This window comes from Lathyrus oleraceus, chromosome 5 (genome assembly GCF_024323335.1).
Source record: "Lathyrus oleraceus cultivar Zhongwan6 chromosome 5, CAAS_Psat_ZW6_1.0, whole genome shotgun sequence".
Classification (NCBI taxonomy): Eukaryota; Viridiplantae; Streptophyta; class Magnoliopsida; order Fabales; family Fabaceae; genus Lathyrus; species Lathyrus oleraceus.
Window position 1 is genome coordinate 299,397,874 of NC_066583.1, and position 23,320 is coordinate 299,421,193.

Genomic DNA, 23,320 nt, shown 5'->3' on the forward strand with positions numbered 1-23,320 from the left:
TTTCTAACATATCTTCATTTGATATTTTTTTTCTCCCCATAATGTCAACTTATAAGTTATTTTTCACATTGCAGAATTATAATCACTTACACTTTTAAAATCTTGCAAACAAAATTGCATGCAATCTTAACTAGCTTTTCATAGAATAACTATTTTTTGATGATCATATCTTTCGTTTAAATTGTTCCACATAACACATTGGTCGGTTATAGTAAGATGTTCATTTTTGAGGTCCTCATGAAGATGACGACCAAGGAATTTCATGACATTTGTTTTTTTGTTGATTAGGTGATGTATTTTCTTCTTTAATAGTATCATGGTGATCTTCTGCATTTATATGAATTTCAACGTCTAGAGCTAAAGACAAATAATTATTTCCCAAAATGTCAAAGACGCGGAAATCAAATTTGATAAGATTTGACATACTTAATTCTATCATTAATTTAAAATTAAGAAAATTAAATTAAATATTAAATTAATTAGATATTATAATGAAAAATTCAATATAGAATAAAAGACTTGTTAAGAAAGAAAAATAATAATTTAAAAAAACTATTACTAAATAATTTATAATTATTGTGATTTATACATAATAAAAAAAATTTGAAGTTAGTTTTCCATCTACAATTTTAATCTCCCCAAAAAGCCAAATAAATAAATAAAATTTATAGATATAAATTAATTTTAAAAATTTCTTTATTATTTAATTTGAAAACTATGATGAAAAGTTAACTAAATACAAATTTTTAAATTTTTATATACAAATCATTTTCTATTTAATTCAAATGTGTTTACTCTTCCAAACACGCAATAAATGATATTCTAACATACACGCAACAAATGATACTCTAACAAATTTAACAAGTTTTTAACACCCCAAATGCTATAAAAAAATTACAATAATATAAATATTTACAAATAACTATCTAGGGGTGGTAAAACGGGTTCGGCCCGCTGGACATGCCCGTTTTGCCCGCACTTTTGTGCGGGGCGGGTCAAGGATTTAGGCCCTCACCCTCAAATGTGTCCGTCCCGTCCCGCCCCGTTTTTTTCGCGGTCTTTTGCGGGGCGGACATGCCCGTTTGCCACCCTATCTATAAAAATATAACAAATGCATATTATAAATGTTTACATTGAAATACAAAATCTTTATAAAATGCAATCTTTATGGGATGCAGGTTATTTATGCAATTTATCTAAAATGTATAAAAATCACAATCAATATTTTTGTAATCGAATAAAATATAATAGGTATTAATATATTATATAAAACTAACACAAATATATACACTCAAAGAACACATGTTATGAAATAAAAAGAAAGAAAGAAAAATTAGAGCGCAAAGAAGAATAGTTAAGAGTGCAAAGAATATAATTTTTTATTGTCTTGTTCTCAAGTATCCCTTTACAATATAACATAGATCTTATTTATAGGACAAGGGATTAAACATCCATTGCTCATGATTATTCATAACACAAATATATTTTAAATAATCATATAAGTCTTATACTATTTAATTCAATTGTATAAGAACCTTTAAAATAAAATTTAAAAAGATTTATAACTTAAAAATATTGAGAATAAGAAAAAGTAGCATACTTCCTAAAGAAAAACAACATAAGCATAGTTTACATACAAACAAAAACATAATAGACAAATACAATGCATAAAATAATTGTTCGGTAAAACAGTAGAATCAATTTGGTTGACAGTATAATATAAGCTACAAGTATGAGCATCAGGTCAAATCAATTTGCCATTTTAAGCCAAACACAATTCTTACAATCAAAATGATCTTTATTGCCACAAGCTGGATGCTAAATAAGACATTGTCCTGGGTGTTTTTTTGATGATTGCATACAAAACATACCCCTTCAAACTATTATTCATTGAAAAGAACATAGCCATCATAACATTAAGTTTCAGGAGGAAAATCACAATCTTGGCGGATAAGTTGTTGCTAACGACTGAGATGGCCGAGCTAATCAACAGCAAGTTATTACAATCCTACCTACATCTGGATTTCTGGAAAAGTAAATATCCTCAAATTATCCTACAACACATGACATTGACATGATCATAGAATAGAATAGAGATCATTTTCTAAGCTTCTCCTTCATCTTCTCTACAGCAGCCCTAAGAGTTCCTTCATCCTTGCAGAAAGTAAACCGGACTAGATTTTTTCCCTCTTCTGGATTCAAGTAAAACACACTCGTAGGAATTGCCACCACTCCCACCTCCTTAACAAGATATTCGCAAAATTCAACATCGTTTTCATGTCCAAAAGGGGTGTGATCTACAACCACAAAGTATGTTCCATTGGACGGGAATATCTTGAAGCCAACATCCTTCAACCCTTCAACCAAAATAGCTCTCTTTGCCATATAATCCCTCTTCAATTCAGTGTAATAAGAATCTGGTGCTCTTAGAGCTACTGCAGCAGCCCGCTGCATAGGATTTGAGGTTGCAAAAGTGAGGTAAGCATGTGCCTGTCGCACTCCCCATGTTAAGTGAGGAGGTGCTATGGCCCAGCCGATTTTCCATCCGGTCAAGGAGAATGTCTTCCCTAACGAGTTCATTGTCACCGTCCGCTCGAACATTCCAGGCAAAGAAGCAATAGAAATGTGTTCCAAATCAAATGCCAACTTGTCATAAACTTCATCACTGAACACCAAAACATCATTCTCGATGCAAAGAGATGCAATGGTATTGAGCTCCTCTCGAGTGAACATCTTTCCGGTAGGATTGTGAGGGGTATTTAAAAGAATGGCACGAGTATTCTTTGAGATGGTGGACTTCAACTCTTCAATCGGGAGAGCAAAATCTGGAGGGCGCAAAGTAATGCCTTTTACTTTTGCACCAGCCATGGATAAAGTGGCTTCATAAGAATCATAAAAAGGAGCAAACACAATAACCTCATCACCCGAATTTATCAATCCTAAAATAGTTGCAGCAATTGCTTCTGTGCACCCAGACGTAACAGTAATTTCCTTTTCAGGGTCCACCACTAGTCCAGTATCTTTCTTGAACCTCTCAGCAATGGCAATATTGAGGTCTGGAACTCCATAACCCCTTGCATACTGATTATTCCCATCTCTGATTGCCTGAATTGCTGCTTCCTTTACGAAATCCGGACCATCGAAATTGGGAAAACCTTGACCAAGGTTTATGGCTCCATGTTTGATGGCAAGCATACTCATTTGGGTGAAAATTGTAGTTTTGAACTTCTCCAACCGCTTTGCAACCTAACAAACAAAATGACAGCAAACGACAACTATTAACATAAAAACATGGTTCAACTAGAAGCAATGAAGTTCTTTTTCTTCCCTCTTCATTTTCTGCACTTATTATGGTCAGTAATAACAGTTAAACAATAGACCCCTTAGGAACCCAAGAATTGGATTCCAAGGAAACAACACTTCTATTAAGAAAACAGGAGAGAAATCTCTCCTCCAAGGGTTTCCCCTTCACAATATACTTGCTACTTTATTCACAAATTATTACAATATTCAATAATGATCCATTCTACATTGTATTCTATTCTCCTATTTAAACAAATAGTCCTATAACAACCTCAACTAACTAACTTCAGTAACAACTCTTAACTACTTTAAGTCCGCTAATTAACGTTCTTCCGTTCATAAATTACCCACTACTTCTAAGCGAGATTTGATCCTAGGAGATTTGATCCTAGGTCATTACAAATGAACTTAGACCTTATTTTTAAAAGCTAAACAAGCTGGCATCATCAAATAAACTTAGACTATATTCTGATAAACAGTCTATTTAAGCGCTTAAAGCATAAACGTTTTTCATGTGTGTATGTATAAGCTATTTCTACAAGAAAAATTAAAATAAGTCACACTTATGAGTTGTTTTCATAAGTTATCCTAGATAACCTATTAGAATAAGCTAAAAACAACTTATTGACATGTTATAAATTGTTTGCACAAATCCTCTCTATCACTCTTACAAATGCTCATATAAATGGATAAATCCAAACATATGCAGTTAACTCCATTTCATCTTTTTTTTAATTAATCCAAATAATGGAACATAAATTTATACCATTTCATTTCATTAATCCAAAAATACACTTAATGTTAGCAAATAGACCCTAATAGGGGTTTATTTCCTCCTTTCTCTCTTCCTTCCATTTTCCCACAAACCATTTTACTTCCTATATCCCCTACCTCAGAAACAAAATTTAAATAAATCAGAAGTTAATATGAATAATCTCAAGTCAAATAAGTGAATTAAACAAACTAATGAAACCTAAAAAAAAATCATTAAAATCGCATCTATAAGAAGAACGAAATCCAAAAGTGAGACTAATTGAAAATAAACAGTTACAAAAAAGCGATCAAAACCATACACAATATTACAGTATTTTAATATGTAAAAGAAATAAATATAGGGATCTGGAATGGATAATAGAATAGGCCGAACCTGCAAAGGCTGAGTTTCTGTGGAAACGGTGGACATGGCGGCGGAAAGGAGAGGTTTGGAGAAATAGGGGGTGTTGAAATGATTAGAAAAGCGTAACAATTTGGAGGAGGGTATGAATCTGAAGAGAGAGTGCGTGCAGCAAGGGATATTATAGAGCTGCATAATATAGTACTAATAAATGAAATTTGATTCTATCTGATTTATGCTCTTGACAGTGCCGTTTATGGTAAGGAAGGAGAGTATTGATTATTGAACATAAAAATGTACTTTACTTTTTATATAAAAATATATTTTCAATTAAATCCATTTTCAATTTAATAATGTCACTGATTTTCTTATATTTTATTTAGTGGTGTTTGGGGAAAATTTATCTGAAAGAATTGAATATGTGTTTAGGAAATTCAAATTAAATTTAGTAGATAAAGAATGAGTGGTTTGGAGGAGAAAATTCATTATGTGTATCTAATAGATTTTTAAATGGAGAGTATTCAATTTAATAGTGACGGAAATAGAACTTGTATCTATGGGTATTTGTCCAACTTTATCTTGAGTTTGATAAGAAAAGTTTGCTTTAAGTAAGTTTAGGTTATGTGTTTGAGTTTTCTCGAACTTTAAAAGATGATATTAGATGGTAAAAGAAACACTACTATATGATAAATATTATTTGGAGAAATTTTTCTTTAAGGTGAAGCTGCAATCGTCATATTTTATTAGAGGTATATTGGTTAGGATTCATGATCACCATTGTTAGTGATCTAAGGTTTCGTGTAGGTTTTTTCCTTTTTTATGTTATTCATCGATTAGTCGCCTTCGTTGTGTTGGTTATGGGATCTTTTTTATATGATAAGTCCTCTTCCTCTTGGATATTGGAGAGGTGTAGGTTAATGATTTTTAGTAACCATTAACCCAATGTAACCGACTCATTATTAATTGTTTTGTAACTGACTCGTTCATTGGAATGTCATAACGGCTCCGACTTGGAGATCATGGATCTCGTTGCCCGACTTCATAATAATTTCCCAAGATGCACACCGCCCATATCAAAAATCAGAGAAGCATAATCGACTTTAAGAATTTTAGGGTGTACATAAGTCACTCGATCATGAAGCCCCATGGGATGAAATGTTCAGACAAAGAATCTTGAAATTCTCTATCCTTGAATAAGTTGTACTTCAATCCGATTTGGTTTTATGGGGAAGCCAATCATGACTCTAATTCAACAGGGTTTCTAAATCGTTTCTAGACATGGAAAAGTCAGAGAGTCCCAGTGGGATCTCGATCATTTAGTGTCAAAGAACTCGGTAGGTTCTAGACATAGAGCAGTCGGAGAATCCAAGTGGGATCTCGACCATTTAGTGTCATAGAACTTGGTACGTTCTAGACTTAGAGAAGTCGGAGAGCCCTAGTGGGATCTAAACCATTTAGTGTCGTAGAACTCGGTAGGTTCTATACATAGAGAAGTCGGAGTACCCCAATGGGATCTCGACCATTTAGTTTCATAGAACTCAGCAGGTCATAGACATAGAGAAGTTGGAGAGCCCCAGTGGGATCTCGACTTGTTGGCGTTCCGTTTTAACTAAGCCAAAGCTTGGCATGTTATTAGAATTGTGATAGCCTATGTGGGTTTTCAAATATTAGTAGTGACCAAATCCTGATAGATTACAAGTTGACAAATTCCGAGTATGTCTTGCTTCATTCTTTACATGATCCATATGAGTTAGGGTTCAACGCCCGAGAATATTTGGTGTGATTAAAATCATCCCTCATCAGAGCATTGGTTCATAATCGTTTAGTCATCCTTTACGGATGCATTTTGTAATGTTTGGACGTTTTCCTGATCCTCTGACAATAATGTGTTAGTCCTTTTGGATTTTTTATGTAGCCCTAATATGTTTTATATCTTTGATAACAATTGATTTGTTCGATGAAAATCAGATAAAATCAGAGCCCATGTAGCTAATTTATAAAGTCTGTAGTTCCAAAACTAGATAAAGTCTATTTAGTTTTACATTTGTCAAGATTTATGTGCAACTCTCTAACACTCCCCACCGGTAAACCAAGAAATGGTTTAATATGAAATTCATCAAAAACTCCAAAATCATCTTCTACGACATGTAAGAATTCGTAATTATCCTTCCTGGATAAGGTTGTGATATGGTCCAGAGTAAAATATTTGAAATTCATTAGTGCAACCAAGTTCAGCTATGAACTCATAATAGCTTTCCGATAAAACATACTTGCTTTCTTTCAAGACGCAAGTCCTTTCAACTTTCTTACACATATTATCACCACAATTGTGTCACATGTTTAGCAAGTAATCAGTCAACTGAAAAATGCACATTACATATTGATCACACACTATTAACACAAACTATTAGCTACCACTAAATAATTGGAATTTTTTACCCTCTTAGTAACGCAAAAATATTATTATAATGTAATACGCACATAAACACATACATCAAGTCAATGCAGCTTCACAACTTAAACATTCATGTCATTCTCATTACTGATTTCAATATTATTCATGTAACATAGCATGATCACATCTTGTAAGTGGATAAGAGAACTTATTTGAATGAAAGTTATTGCCACTGACAGTGTTGTCGTGTAGAAATTCGAATGATATCATGTTACCAAAGATGCCAGAAGATGGATGTGTGACCTGGACATCGATCACTGATCGTAACCCTAAAAAACTCTATGAATTCATAGGCTTTGACAAAAGCTTCCTCGTGACGAAGTCACTGTTTAGGCGTTCAAAATCTCAACACCAAAATCCTTAGGCCTCATAATCTAGGGCATTAAGCCCCAAGTAAAAACCATCCTTGTTATCCAAACTTCAAATGAAGGATTTTAATGATCCTATAAGGAGTGACACTTCCTGGTTTCACATCAGCATATATCGTCATAAACCCTTGACCACTTGAAATAATCCACCCTTTTAATCATTCTTTTTCTTTACTTCGGCTTTATTAGATGTTGGCATATCTCTCCATGTATACAACACAAGATGTAAAACAAATTAAATTGTGCAACAAATAAACTTAATCAAAACCGCAACATCAAAACTTAATCAATTTCACAAAAAATCCACACTCGGATAATGAAAAACTACATTTTTGTGAATTAACTGGAAATATGAAAGAGAGTAAAAAACAAAGCATAACCTCTTTACTTGATTTTATGGTTTCGTTGTTGTCTTCTTTAACAATCAAGTCATTTGCCCTATAGGTCGTGAATTAATCGACCCTGTCACTTTGATTCTCAAAAACCTCCAACTTTAGACCATTGCCAAACCTTTGCCAACTGCATTCCCGACTTCTGAACCCTGAAGATGGCTTTATTCACGCTGACTTTCGCGACCGCAGTTCCAATCCCGGTGCCGGGAGCACTGTCATATCCCAAAATTTCCCCTCCCCTTTTTATTTTCATCTAACCTGTTGGTTTAAGATTCATTTTCATTCATGAACATCCATATCATCTAGTGTGTTAATCTCATCATAGATTCAAAGGTTTAAGGTTGAGTATACTTAACAAGGAGCTAGGGTTTACTTAAGGATCAAGCCCTAGGAGTTGTGATGCTACAATGATTGGGGAGAGCCTATCATGGTGATCAAGAAAGAAACCATAGCATCTAGGTGCTTAAGGCCTTGGAGATTGCATCTTGATGTTCATTCCATACCAAACCCTAATACATTGATCTTGGAGTTGGTAGATTTTGTGGCTGCTTTGAGGGGAGTTGAAAACCCTAGTGTGGCTCTGGGTATTGATGCATTGCTTGTGTTGGTTACTTCTTGGTTTGAGGCCTTGGTTGTTGTTTGGCTTTGAACTTTTACCTAGCTAAACCCTAGCCCCTATATTTTTATGATTGGTCCAAGGAATGCTTACATTCACATTCCACTCTTTGATTGCATTTCTTTTATTGGTCTAATTTGATCTAATTCATCCTTCATCCATTGGTTTTCATGGTCCTCATCTGATCCAAGTTTCATCCAATTCTTATTTATTGGTCTCATTGTCTGTCAAGTTCATTTAAAGTCATTGGTCCAAGATTCATTGGCTATTTGGTCCAATTATTTCATGATCATTGAGGTTTCAATTTCATTCATTCAGAGTACTTGTTTCCAATTGGTTGCATTGAATTTGGAAAATGGTTATGTGAATTTACGTTTTTTGCACTTTTACATTCATTTTAATTAGGAAATACATTGCATTTATAAGATCCATTAAGTACATTGTTCATATACATTGCATTGAAAAAGGATTACAAAGTACATCATTTTTGTATAAGTTGACTTTTTGGATAATTGTTGACTTTTTGGTCAGCCAGTTGACCAAAGTCAACTCAGCATTCTACCATCCCTAAGTCCTAGTTCCTTGGTCTTCAAGTTAAGATTATCTTGGCATTTATTCATCACCTACAAAACACCAAAATCCAAAAAAACACATAAGGCAATGTCATGATTCAATACATGTTCATTTCAATACCATAAGATTACATGACCACATTCTAAACCACATTACCATTTCAAAACCATTCACATGTCAATACATAACCAAATCCAACCTAAACCATTTCATATCAACTTAAGAAAAACCTAGGCAAAGTATTAGCATACATGACCATTGCCATCATACCTCACACCTGCCTACAACAGTCACACAACAACATGAACATACCTCACAATAAACTTGCAACAAGTGAATACAAAAATGCACAACTATTGTCATTGCATCAATACAACAGCTCACACCTCACAACATTCTGCATCAAGCATCTACAATGACCACATACGTAAACAAATGCCTATCACATGAAAACCAAAATCCTGCAGCAAGCATCACCAATCCAACTTCAGCCTACAACCATTTCACTAACTTAGCAGACATGCAATCAATCCAACAGTCACACACGCATGAGCACTACCTGCCACGATTCTGCAGCCCAACCATCCAAAGCCTAAAAACTAAACATCTATCCTGCATCAATGAGCAAGCAAGGAATGGCAACATAAAGCTAAACACTCCATAACAGGCCTAGCACCCTGCAACAATTATCCTGCAGAAAATGTATGTAACATGTACCAATTAAGCATCAAACATTGAACAATAACCCTACAGTAAGTGTATACTAACATACAACAGTTCCTTCAGTAGTAGGGAAAGGTAACTAACATCATACAATCATCATGCACCAATTCTACATACATCAAAGGCATAATAGCTAACCATTAATTGAGTTTCATCTAACTGCACTTCTAGCTGAATCGAGCTTAAATAACTAACTAAACACTTCCAACTTAACAAAAATTGAGTTTGATAACTAACAATTAACTAACATCTAACTGCAGAGTTTAACAGAAGTTGAATTTCATTCATCACTTAAACAGAAAATCAAATTTAACATTTCACTTTCGAAATCCTAACTAACTATTCATCCCTAACTAACTAATTCTAACTTTGTTAGTTAACATTCAACAAACTTTAGATTGAATCAGACTCATAGAGATAACCTCATATTAACTCATCCTTAGAAATTGACATCACTCTCCATTCTTCAGGAGGCTTCATCAACTCAGACTCATTTCTCACAATCCCTTAGTCTTCACTCTCGAGCTCTCTCTCTCCCTCACAAATTCACATCATTTTTTCACAATCTTTTCACCCCATAGACTCAAACTCTTCATTCATCCTTCACCTTAAATCAACTCAAAGATTCACACATTCAATCTCAGAACGCAACAAACGATCATATAGGAAGAAGGAAGAAGAAGAAAGTTAAATAAGAAAGAGATTCGAAGAGAAGCAGAGGAAGAATAGACTTACCTGAATTCCGGTGCTCTACGTCTTCTCCGGTGAGTTTCTTTTTTCATAGTCGTTTGCTCCATTTTTTGTTACCGAGATGTAGAGGGAGGTAAGGGGAATCAAATCCCTAACATCTAGGGTTGTGATTCCGGAAGAGATGAATTTAATTTTAGTTTATGATGTTTAGGTTTCGTCAAGGTTTAGCTTCGATTCATACTGTTCATGAAGATTTAGGTCTTGTCATAACAATATTTAGATCTAAGACATTAAACTGAAAAAGATGATGTAATTGGTGTTAGCATTGAGGCTCCGCCGCCGCCAGAGGTTAACCTCTGGCGCGGTGAAGGAGAGTCTAAGCTCAGTGGAGGGAAGGAGTTTCATTTTGAACCTTTTAATTTGGAATTTCAACATGTGAATGATGTGTTTGGTGTGTTGTTCATGGCACACGTGACTTGCTGAGTCGCTATTTCACTCTTCCACGTCATTCTTCCCTTCAACTTGTTATTACCTTAGGCCTTTTGGCCCATAATTATGCTATTCACACCTCTCCCACGGTTCACACCCCTGGTTCATGGTTGAACTTTAACTTAGGCCCTGGTATGGGCCAATTCCATCTACACCTTGCCTTGCTGAATTGTACCCCCTGTTTGATGTTGTTTTTTCATTTTATTTCCATTTTTATTCTTTTAATTTTTTGCTATTATTTTTATAATTGTTCATGAATTGATATAGAAATTAATTGTTAGGTTAATTAGTTTTTTAATATGATTAATTGATTCAGTTAGAATTAATTGTGTGGTTTAATATTTGTTTAATTGTTGAAAAATGATTAGAAAATATATGATCTAACGTAGTTTACATGATTAGGTTTAGATTGCAATTGTACATGATCCTTGTTGATTACTTGTCTTGATTTGATTTGTAATTCTTTCATGCTTTAGAATTAGAATTCTTGATTTAGGGATTTAGTGGAATTAATTTTGTTCATTTAGGTTTATTTGATCTTTTAATCATTGTTCCTTGTTAGAACTTTGATGTTGATTTCCTTATTAATTATACCTTAACCATAACATGTTCCCTTAGATTTAGGTGTTTAGGATTTAGTTCAGATGATTAATCCCTAGGGTTTTGCTAGTCTTTATCTTTATGCATGGATTTTTAATTATTTCCTCCCTGGTTGATTTAGTTTATCAAAGTTTGATTTGATCAATTAAATCCTTTAATTTTGCTCATTTCCCATGTCTATTCAAATGATCAAAAGTCTCTTGATCACTTGATAGGGCCATTTTCCTGTATTTTATGCACAGGATCACAAGATATCAACAAATTCAAGACTTCAAGTCAATACAAGTCAGAAATTGCATACAAACTGGATTGTTATTCAATCACTACAAAGGTCCAACTTCAACACTCTCAGTTATGATGCAAATTGCACGTCATGAGCCTTACGTAGCGGAGAAGGGATGTGAATGAGAATTCCCATCCTCATTCTGAATATTTTTGGGTACGAAACGAATGACCCGATTGCTCACCTTATTCACCTCTACTCATAGACTTTAGTGCAATTTAACTTAAATAATTGGCAAGTCTTTCTACACATATGTGACATGCAGACTGGAGATCAAGCTCTCGACCTTCTAGGGTTTCTTTTCCCCTTTCTTTTCTTTGTTCAGTAAGACTAAAACCATTTTTGTATATAAACTCAAAATAATTAAAATATGATTAGAATTGTGCACCACGAGCCCTAAGCAATGAAGAATGATAAGAGGGACCATTCTTATCCTTGTCTAGAGTACCTTTGAGTATGGGTCGTAGGCCTTAGCTACTCAAAATATTATCCTTTGTTCATAGACTTTAATACAGTTCTAATCAAGATATTCTTTTTAGAATAAAAGCAAATTCAACCCATCAAATTCATTTTTGCCTTTTGTCATCATTTTCATTGTCAAAACATTTTCAGAAAGGACGTGTTACTTTCGTTCTACCGTGAGCGAAGCTTAAGCCTCTATGAGTGAGCATACAAGTAATTTTACCTGCTAGAGTGTGATCCAAGCACACTCATTATATCGTGAACAAACAAATGCTTAAGTATCCCATGCTCAAGCATACAAGGAAGTTGAGTGTAGAATTTGAATGTTAACATTGTTCATTAAAAACAACCAACACATTTGTATTTTCTACCACGAACTACAAAGCTCTAATTTCCTTATTGCATTATAAGGATACGTAGGCACGAGATCTGTAATCCTTGGCGAGCACATTAATTAATAAAAACATTTTTCTCCTTTCGTGAGTAACCTTTAGATGGTAACACCCGTTCTTGTAAAGAACAATCAAAATGGTTCTCGTTGAGTACAACAGATGCGAGGGATGTTAATATCTTCCCCTTGTACAACCAACTTCCTTACCCTTTTTCTCTTCCCCTGGTTTTTATTGATGTTTTCCCTTTCCTTCGGGAATAAATAAATTTCGATTGCGACTATATTGTATCTTTGAGTGTGCGATGCGCTTAAGTATATTTCACGTTGCTTCAAGCACCGTTTTGGAAATTTCCTAAATTACGTCACTTGATTGGTCCTTCGTTAACGTATTGTTTTTGAAAACATTCGCATCAACTTAAGAATTGTGGGTCTTGCCGCAAGCATTGACACCTCATCGGCCTGTTTAGTTTGCTCTTGTTGCTTGTTGGCAAGGATCAGAGAGCCTCTCAATTTACTATACTTGGTGGTAGAAGAAACCAACCCCACCCACGATCTAATATGGCTCTAGAATCGAGAAGGGATTATGTTCATAGGTTATACTTTCGTGGAGAAAAAAATCTTTGGGAAGGTTAATGTTTTAGGTATAGTTGTGTGGACCGGGAAAGTTTTACCGGAGCCCTATGGTAGGTTCCAAATGTTCTTGATAAACATTATTTGGAGAAACGTTTCTAAAGCTAGTCAGGTGAAGTTGAAATCGTCATATTTTGTTAGGAGGTATAATGGTTAGGATTCATGGCCACCATTGTTGGTGGTCCAAGGTTTCTCGTAGGTTTTCTCTTTTTTGTGTTATTCATCAATCAGTCGCCTTCTTTGTGTTGGGTATGGGGTCTTTTTTATATGACAAGCCATTTCCGTCTTGGATCCTAAAGAGGTGTGGGTTAATGGTTTTTAGTAACTATTAACCTTATGTAACTGGCTCATTATTAATCATTTTGTAACGCACTCGTCCCTTGGAATGCCATAACGACTTTGACTTGGACGGTCCTTTTAGAGTCATGTAAATTGAGTTCGGGATGATCATGGATCTCACTATTAGACTTCATAATAATTTATCAGCATGCACACGGACCATATCAAAAATCCGATAAGCATAATTGACTTTAATAATTTTTGGGTGTACAATATCAAAGTTGGTATTGACCGACATAACTACTTATCAATTTCAATGAATAATGAAGTAGAATATTTTTGGTTAAGTGGTTTTTTTTATGCTAGTACGAAATATAGAACATTCTTGGTTACATAGTTGTTTTGGTAGTAGTTTGAAATATCAGTTTGTACTTTATTATTTTTATTTTGATGATTTACAATATTAGTTTTATGGTTAATGGTTAATGTATTGACATTTTGGTGTAATCTTTATTATTTGAAATATTTGATATGTATGTTTGGAAATTTTCAAGATTCTTTTAATTTATTATAAGTAGTGTATGTTATTATTTATGAGGGTTCGAGACAAGTTCTGGATTCGAGGCAAGGATACCATAACCCGTTTAGTATACATTTAGGTTATAATTATGCATCCTCACCGGTGATTAGGGCAGGGAACGAGTATTTATCAGGGAGTTGAGTTTGGGAACAAGAAATGTAAAAATTGTCCTCACCCCGTCCCTGCTGTCATGCCTAATTGAACCATTATAAACTTCATACATTTACCCAACCTTACCAAACAAGGCCTTGAGTCTCATCACTAACTAAAAGGGACCAATATTCAAGTAAAGTCACACTAACATGAAGAGGCACATGAGGTCATTTTTGGTAAAACAACATTAAGGTGTGACTAAAAGGGCTAATATTCATTAAGTTAAGTCGCTCTCACGTAATGAGGCACGTGAGGTCATATTTTGTCAAATAACATTAAGGTACGGTCTGAGCCAAATTGTACTTTATCATACGACATCAAAACACAACTAAAGCATAATGATGATTGGGTAATGTACATCCAAAGTTGGGCCCAACATAAGGGTTGTTGGGTTGAATATAAGTGTAAAATAGTCTACAAGGGGGATTGAATAGACTTTTCCAATAAAAATTAGGGTTAAATGCACTTTTGGTCATCTTACTTTGATTTTTTTAATCTTTTAGTCCCCTTTAAAAAACCCAACTTTTTAATCCCCGTATTCAATATTTCTTGAGTCTTTTTAGTCCCCTTTTAAAATCACAAAGGTGAAAGTGATATGGCAATGCCAATTGGCGCCACATCATATAAATTTTACATGTCACATTAAAAAAAAGTTAATTTTAAAATTTTATTTAATATAATTAATAAATTAATAAATTAAATAATATTTATCAATAATTAATATGTGTGTCATGTCAATAGATAATTGAGTAATGGATATTGAGAAAATATTGTTTTTTTACAAACAATAGGATTCAAACTCACGCTCTCATTGAAAATAAGTAAGCCTTCATCATTTGTGCCACAACACAATTCTGATAAGTTTATAGATTAGTTTCTATATAACCTGAAACTAAATTTACATATACTCATCACATCACATTCATTCATCTTATCCTTTTCACTTGTAAGCTCATCATGTACATTGTAATTCTTTTGCCGACACGTTGAGCTTATCCATTTCACTTGTGAAGGCATTGATTTCTACTTATCCATTTCATTTCATATGTCTTCATGCTATTATAGGAGTTGTAATTCTTCACCTTTTCCCTTCAAGTATCAACCACATACTTTATATTTGAAATTGTTAAAGAAGTTTCTACAACAATTGTAGCATCAACAAAAATCATCTCTTTTGATAAGACTTCTTTGGCTAGAATGCATAAGCCTTTATATAACATTTGTAGCAACAACAATAAATTGTTCTTCCGATATGACTTATTTATCTGCAACATTTGTAGAAACAACAACAAGCCTCTCTTCCAACAAGCCTCTCATGTGATTGTGAAATAAAACTAAAAAGGATTAAAAAATATAAGAAAAAAAGTGACAGTAACATGAAAAATAAAGCCTACAAGAATTGCTATAGAAAAGAAGACAAAGATGATCTGGTTTCAAATCAGCTAGGTAAAAAACTTTCTTTGTTTCATCCAAAAAAAATTGTAAGTTGTTTATACCATTGAATTAGTTAAAAAATGTCTAATTGTTTGATTTTGTACTCACTTGTTATCTTGCTAAATCATCTTTTTCTTCCTGGATCAACTATTTTTTTTGTTCGTATCTTCATCATTGTAAATCTGATTTACGTGTAACCAATGTCAAAACAACCGTGTGAATGTAACCGATATTTTTCACAAGTTTTGTTTCTGCTTTGGGGTAAGTATCTTTTAATTAATTTCGAATTTTGTATTTTAGTGTATTTCAATATTTGATTTTTGTTATTTATTCCTAAATTATCGAGAGTGAAACTATTGGAGGATGGGGAACTACAGTAGTAGAAATTATGCACATGAACTAAAATTAGAATGTGAAAACATGAGAAAGATAAAAAAAATATTGTTGTGGTGACCCTTAAATGTTGCTGGGAAGAAAATTGTCTGAGATAAGGGCTTATCTCTAAACAACTAGAAACTAGGTATTAAATTGAGAGTCAGTAAAATATTCATATACTGTTTTGATGCTTAAAGAGAATATCTATATTTTAATAATAATAAATAAAAATAAAGAATTGGTGTGTATTTTATCTTATTATAAGAAAATCATATTCCGCGGTGATTGTGTGATAATAAACTAAAATAGTATATCTTTTGTATTTACTTATTATAAGTTCATTTCTCGTGTTGTCTATTTGGATATTTGTATTTATAGATTTGTGCGATAGAATAGAATATTTTGTTATAATTAGTCATAATTAGTTTTCTATAATTATGATGTATCATAATTAGATAGTTGACCAAATGTTACATATTGATGTATATATATTCTATTCAGATCAATGAGAAGGACACGATTTCCATTATCTTACATGGTATCAGAGCCTCGTTTAAGATCCGGTGGGTCACCTACTATAGTTTCCGCTATCGGGCTACCCACCATTTATTTCCATGCTTCAGATGTCCAGTCCTGGGCGTGAGGGGGTGTGTTAAGAGTCTCACATCGGACAAGATAAGGTATGAACATGTGTTTATAAATGGAGGCAGTCCTCGCTCTACCAACCGTTTTTGTAGGGTTGAGTTAGGCCCAACTACACTTCTTAACTTGGTATCAGAGCAACCCTCTTCCGGCATTCTATCAGGCTCATTCCATGCTCACTTTAGAAGAAGCCGGTATGACTAAAATGGCAAACATAGGCTCTCATGCTGCTATGCACACCACTCAGCATGGCAACCGCCGCCCCAGCAACCGTTCTCGCTCCCGTGGCAACCAGGGTCGCGGAGGAGGACGTGGTAACCACAGTGCACCTCAGTCTGGAGCTCCCAACGCTCCCTCACCTTGGTCCGCTCCTCCTTGGCAACAACAACAGCAGTACCCAACCTGGCAACCATGGGGTTGGACTCCACCACTATGGACTATGCCACCGTGTCCATATCCCACCTCTCAGTGGACACGCCCTGCCGGTCCTCCTAAGTAGTCAGGCATTCTAGGACAGCGCCATCAGGTGTATACAACCTCTACCTCATCTCAGATACCGACAGACATTGAGATCGCAATGCACATCATGTCACTCCATACTCCTGACAATCAGTGGTACATGGACACGGGCGCAACATCTCACATAGCCGCATCACAAGGTAATCTCTCGTCTTATTTTCCAGTAAGTAATTCAAATCAGAAAGTCATTGTAGGCAGTGGCCATGAAATTCCAATTCATGGCACTAGACACACACAAATAACCACATCTCACCAACCCCTTCACCTTAACCATGTTCTGCATGTCCCGAAAATTATTAAAAATTTAATTTCTATGAGACGACTCACCACTGGCAACAATGTTTCTGTTTCCTTTGATCCTTTCGGTTTTACTGTCTCTGATTTTCAGACGGGGATCACTCTTCTCAGATATGACAGTCGTGGAGATCTTTATCCAGTTACCACTCCTCCCAGTTTTGGCGGTCTCACATTCAGTCTTTGGCATAATCGTCTTGGTCATCCTGGAGTGTCTGTTTTGAATTCCCTTTGCAAAAATAAGTTCATATGTTGTGAAACTCTTAATTCTTCTGTCGTTTGTGACTATTGTGTTTTAGGCAAACAAGTTAAATTTCCATTTTTTGATTCTCAAACTACGACTTTGATGCCTTTTGACATTTTACATAGTGATTTATGGACGTCTCCAATTTTAAGTTCTGCTAGTCATAAATATTATGTCTTATTCTTATATGATTTTACAAACTTCTTGTGGACTTTTCCTATTAGCAGAAAATCTCATGTGTTTGAAACGTTCAAGTCACTTACTCAACTCATTCAAACTCAATTTTTGCAAAAAGTCAAAACTTTTCAATGTGACAATGGCGGTGAATATAATAATGAGATTTTTCAAAAATATCACACTGATCATGGTCTAGTTTTTCGTTTCTCTTGTCGCCACACATCCTCACAAAATGGGAAAGGGGAATGTAGAATAAGAACCATTAATAATATGATATGCACTATGCTAGCTCATTCTTCTGTTCCCCTCTCGTTTTGGCATCTTGCTCTCCACATGGCAACTTACCTGTTAAATATTATTCCCTATAAAACACTTCATAATCAGTCACCAATACAACTCATGTATCTTCGTGATCCCACCTACACACATCTCAGAGTCTTTGGTTGTCTATGTTATCCATTATTCCCGTCATCTACCATTCATAAGTTACAACCCCGCTCTACTCCGTGTGTCTTCTTGGGTTATCCGCCGAATCATATAGGTTATAAGTGTTTTGATTTGTCTAATAGAAAATTAATAATTTCGAGGCATGTTATCTTTGATGAAACTCAATTTCCCTTCACCAAGATACACTCCCATTCACCTCACTCTTATCAATTCCTAGATGATGACCTTCACCCCTACCTTATACATCAGTGGCAAAATCAAATTTTGCCACATGTTGCACATAACCAACCAACACCCATAATCCCAATTGACCAACCACTACCCTCAATAAACCAACAATCATCATCTCCTACCTCTTCGATCAACACACCCATTACAATAAACTCTCCATCACCACCATCAATTCAACCGCATCCACCTCCACCTACACGAACCATCACCACCCGAAGCATGAAAGGCATTGTCAAACCCCACACGATATTTAACTTATCAATCTCTCACTCTGACCACACCATCTCTCCCATACCTAAAAACCCCAAACTAGCCTTATCAGACCCGGATTGGAAATCCGCAATGCAATATGAATTTGATGCTCTTATTCGAAATAAGACATAGGATTTAGTTCCTCATCCTTGTGATGCTAATCTTATTCGTTGTATGTGGATTTTTAGGCATAAGAAAATTTTTGATGGCTCCTTTGAGCGTTATAAGGCTCGTCTTGTAGGTGATGGCAGGTCACATGTTGCAGGTGTGGAATGTGATGAGACTTTTAGCCCCGTGGTGAAACCCGCTACCATTCGAACAGTGCTTACCATTGCTCTATCCAAATCCTGGCCCATTCATCAACTGGATGTCCAAAATTCCTTTTTACATTGTGATCTTCATGAGACTGTTTACATGCATCAGCCATTGGGTTTCCGCAACCTCCGTCATCCAAATTATGTATGTCGGTTGAAGAAGTCATTGTATGGTCTCAAGCAAGCGCCTAGGGCATGGTACCAACGTTTTGCTGACTATTTCGCCACCATTGGCTTTCGCCATAGCACATCAGACCACCCCCTCTTCATATATCGACAAGGTTTAGACATAGCCTACATTCTGTTGTATGTAGATGATATCATCCTTATCACCTCCACTCAGGTCCTCCGCCAATCAATTATGTCACTCTTAGCATCTGAGTTGGCAATGAAGGATTTGGGCCCTTTGAGTTACTTTCTGGGTATTGAAGTATCTCATCATTCTGATGGCATATTTCTCAGTCAAAGCACTTATGCATCAGAGATCATTGAACGTGTTGGCATGGCGTCCTGTAAACCATCAACCACTCCTATTGACACCAAGCAGAAACTCAGCACCTCCTCCGACACTTCTTATGAGGATCCCTCCTTGTATCAGAGTCTTGCAGGGGCCCTACAGTATCTCACCTTCACTCGACCTGATATATCATATGATGTTCAACAAGTTTGTCTTCACATGCATGCCCCTTGCACGAAACACATGCTTGTTCTTAAGCGCATTTTGCGCTATGTTCAGGGCACCTTACATTTTGGACTACACTTATCCCCATCTCCCATTACAAAGCTTATCTCCTACACTGACGCTGATTGGGGTGGATGTCCTGACACCAGACGTTCTACATCTGGGTACTGTGTTTTTCTAGGTGACAACCTTATTTCTCGATCTTCCAAAAGGAAGCCAACTCTCTCCCGTTCCAGTGCTGAAGCCAAATATAGGGGGTTGCCAATGTTGTCTCCAAATCGTGTTGGATTCGCAATATTATCATGGAACTCCATTTTCCTATTCCTCCGGCCACTTTGGTGTATTGTGACAATGTTAGTGCCATCTATCTATCTGGTAATCCTGTGCACCATCAACACACTAAGAATATTGAGATGGACATTCATTTTGTTCGGGAAAAGGTAGCTCGCGTCCTTCATGTTCCCTCAAGACATCAGATTGCAGCATCTTCACCAAAGGACTTCCTCGCATTCTCTTTGATGATTTTCGGACCAGTCTAAGCGTCTGTAAAACTCCCGCTTCGACTGCGGGGGATGTGATAGAATATAATATTTTGTTATAATTAGTCATAATTAGTTTCCTATAATTATGTTGTATCATAATTAGATAGTTGACCAAATGTTACATATTGATGTACATATATTTTATTTAGATCAATGAGAAGGACATGGTTTCCATTATCTTACATCGTGTATTATTATGTTATAAAAAATAATTTTTGAAATATTATATTAGATATACAAGGACTCAATTTTTTGAGTTATTGGTGTTGTAGTGGACACTTTTTAGACATTAAATATTAAATTATTAATATAGATAACCTCATTAAAATATTATAATATATCATATTCATTTTTGTGGTGTGGATGCTAATAAAGTGGTTATGAGTTTGAGTTAATGGAAAGTGAATTCTAATGCAAATTTATAACTTCATTCATGTATCGTGGTGTGTCATTTTGACTGTATCATATGTTCCTAAGTGTTAGAATTGAGATTAGGCATGTGTATCATAACGTGTGATTATATGGATTGTATGACTTCCTGAGTGACGGAATTTGCCCTTAGTTGCGTGATTGTATTTTATCATCAACATATGACATGTTCATTTTTGTGTGGTGCCTTAGTGGCAGGTTATTTTCCTCATTGGTATGGAATAAATTATGTTTGGTGCCTTAGTGGTGAATTGATTATATCCAAATCATATAGTTCTAAGTGCATGCATAATCATACATACAGATATTTGTAAAATAAAGATTTTTGTGGATTTGATTTCTTTTAAGCTGTTATATTCTGTATGATTTGTTTTATAATACCATATTGTATATTTTGTTTGATTTGATATGGAAGATGAAAGATTGACCCCTTACAAATAACATATTAGGTACTAATGAAATCAAGATGTGAATCTACAAGGATAAAATATTGTGCACGATCGTGGTATTCAATAAAGAGTTTTGAACCTGTAATTTTATTTGTAAGAAATTTATTTTATTATCAAAATTGGGAGATGAAGATTTATAATGTATTAAATAGTTTATTTTAATAATTTTTATGAAAGTCTGGTTCTTAGAATTTATCATGGATGATTATCTTGTTTAGAGACAAAAATAATAATCATATTTTAAAAGTAAATGAAAATTTAGAATAATGTCTTGGATCAAAATATGAGATGTTAAACAAAACTTATTTGTATTGCCAACAATCGTTAAAGTGTGTTATTTTGAGGAGTGAACCAACAACCTTTTCTAATTGGCCCTCTCTGTTTTAATCGTAATTAAAATATTATAATATATCATATTCATTTTTGTGATATGGGTGCTAATAAAGTGGTTATGAGTTTGAGTTAATGGAAAGTGAATTCTAATGCAAATCTATAACTTCATTCATGTATCGTGGTGTGTCATTTTGTCTGTATCATATGTTCCTAAGTGTTAGAATTGAGATTAGTCATGTGTATCATAACGTGTGATTATATGGATTGTATGACTTCTTGAGTGACAAGATTTACCTTCGTGGCGTAATTGTATTTTATCATCAAGATATGACATGTGCATTTTTGTGTGGTGCCTTAGTGGCATGTTATTTTCCTCATTGGTATGGAATAAATTATGTTTGGTACCTTAGTAGTGGATTGATTATATCCATATCATATAGTTCTAAGAACATGCATAATCATGCATAAAGATATTTGTAAAATAAAGATTTTTATGGATTTGATTTCTTTTAAGCTGTTATATCATGTATGATTTGTTTTATAATACCATACTGTATATTTTGTTTGATTTGAAATGGAAGATGAAGATTGACCCCTTACAAATAACATATTAGGTACTAATAAAATCAAGATGTGAAGCTACAAGGATAAAATATTGTGTGCGATCGTGGTATTCAATAAAGAGTTTTGAACCTGTAATTTTATTTGTAAGAAAATTATTTTATTATCAAAATTGGGAGACAAAGATTTATAATGTCTTAAATAGTTTATTTTAATAATTTTTATTAAAGTTTGGTTCTTAGAATTTATCATGGATGATTATCTTGTTTAGAGACAAAAATAATAATCATATTTTAAAAGTAAATGAAAATTTAGAATAATGTCTTGGATCAAAATATGGGACGTTAAACAAAACTTATTTGTATTGTCAAGAGTCGTTAAAGTGTGTTCTTTTGAGGAGTGAACCAACAACCTTTTCTAATTGGTGATAACCATAAGCTGCAGGTGAGCATCCTCAGTCGCTTCCTCTCTGTTTTAATTGTTTCTACATCTCTTCTTTGGTACTAAAGAGGAGCTACATCCCAAACAAACTACTATTGTTTCTATATTTCATCACATTAATTTATGACAATACCGTGAAACAAGTCTGAAGCAAAACCAGAGTTGCTCATTTAGCAAAATTCATAATAGTACATGTTGAAAATACACTACTTAGGAAATACCTACCACCCAATATCGTACTTTACTACTTTCTTTGTTTTGAATTATTTTTTCTAACAAAATTCACACATCACATGTTCCATGTTCAGGCTATATATAAACCAACGTATAAATTTATTAGAATTGTGTTGTGGCACATATTACAAAGGCATGTGGCTTCGAATCCTACTGTTTGCAACAACAAAAACTATTTGCTCAATATTCATTATCAAATTATCTATTAACATGTGACACATATTACTTATTTGATAAATATTATTCAATTTATTAATTATATTAAATAATATTTTAAAACTAATTATTTTTTAATGTGACATAACAAATCTATGTGATGTGGCGCCAAGTAGTATTGCCACATCACTACCAGCTTTGCAAATCTGAAAGGGGAAAAAAAATTAAAGAAATATTGAAAAGGGGATCAAAAAATTAGTTTTTTTAAAGGAAGACTAAAATATTAAAAAAATAAAAATAAGGGGATCAAAAGTGAATTTAAGTCTAAAAATTATTTTCAAAAGATTTTTCAAAATTAAATTTTTTAAAATGTGCGGGAGGAGAAGTTTAAAAGCGTTTTACAAAAGGAATTATGCAATTGAATTAATGTACAAATGAATTAAATAATGATATAATAATAATA

The 23,320-nt window shown here is 34.3% G+C and overlaps 1 protein-coding gene and 1 long non-coding RNA gene across 3 annotated transcripts; both read right to left on the reverse strand.

Moving 5' to 3' along the window:
• Positions 1 to 1,739: 1,739 nt before the first annotated feature.
• Positions 1,740 to 4,702, reverse strand: LOC127084101 (uncharacterized). The gene is made up of 2 exons (XM_051024493.1): positions 4,451 to 4,702; positions 1,740 to 3,246 (listed from the first exon to the last, which is right to left on the reverse strand). Exons 1-2 carry the CDS (start codon positions 4,610 to 4,612, stop codon positions 2,098 to 2,100), a joined length of 1,311 nt encoding a protein of 436 aa, XP_050880450.1. The 5' UTR covers positions 4,613 to 4,702; the 3' UTR covers positions 1,740 to 2,097.
• Positions 4,703 to 8,639: 3,937 nt separating this feature from the next.
• LOC127084102 (uncharacterized) lies at positions 8,640 to 10,661 on the reverse strand. Of its 2 annotated transcripts, XR_007788622.1 has the most exons (3): positions 10,280 to 10,645; positions 9,134 to 9,512; positions 8,640 to 8,871 (listed from the first exon to the last, which is right to left on the reverse strand). It is a non-coding gene; the product is annotated as an uncharacterized LOC127084102 (long non-coding RNA). The 2 variants fall into 2 exon arrangements; XR_007788621.1 differs by lacking the exon at positions 8,640 to 8,871 and having other exon boundaries at positions 8,902 to 9,512; positions 10,280 to 10,661.
• Positions 10,662 to 23,320: the final 12,659 nt, after the last annotated feature.

Bases quoted from the DNA above. Each gene is read 5' to 3' on its own strand.
- LOC127084101 (XM_051024493.1), bottom strand. From the start codon at position 4,612: ATGCAGCTCTATAATATCCCTTGCTGCACGCACTCTCTCTTCAGATTC. The intron at 3,247-4,450 runs GTTCGGCCTATT...TTTGTTTGTTAG, and splicing joins CAGAAACTCAGCCTTTGCAG to GTTGCAAAGCGGTTGGAGAA.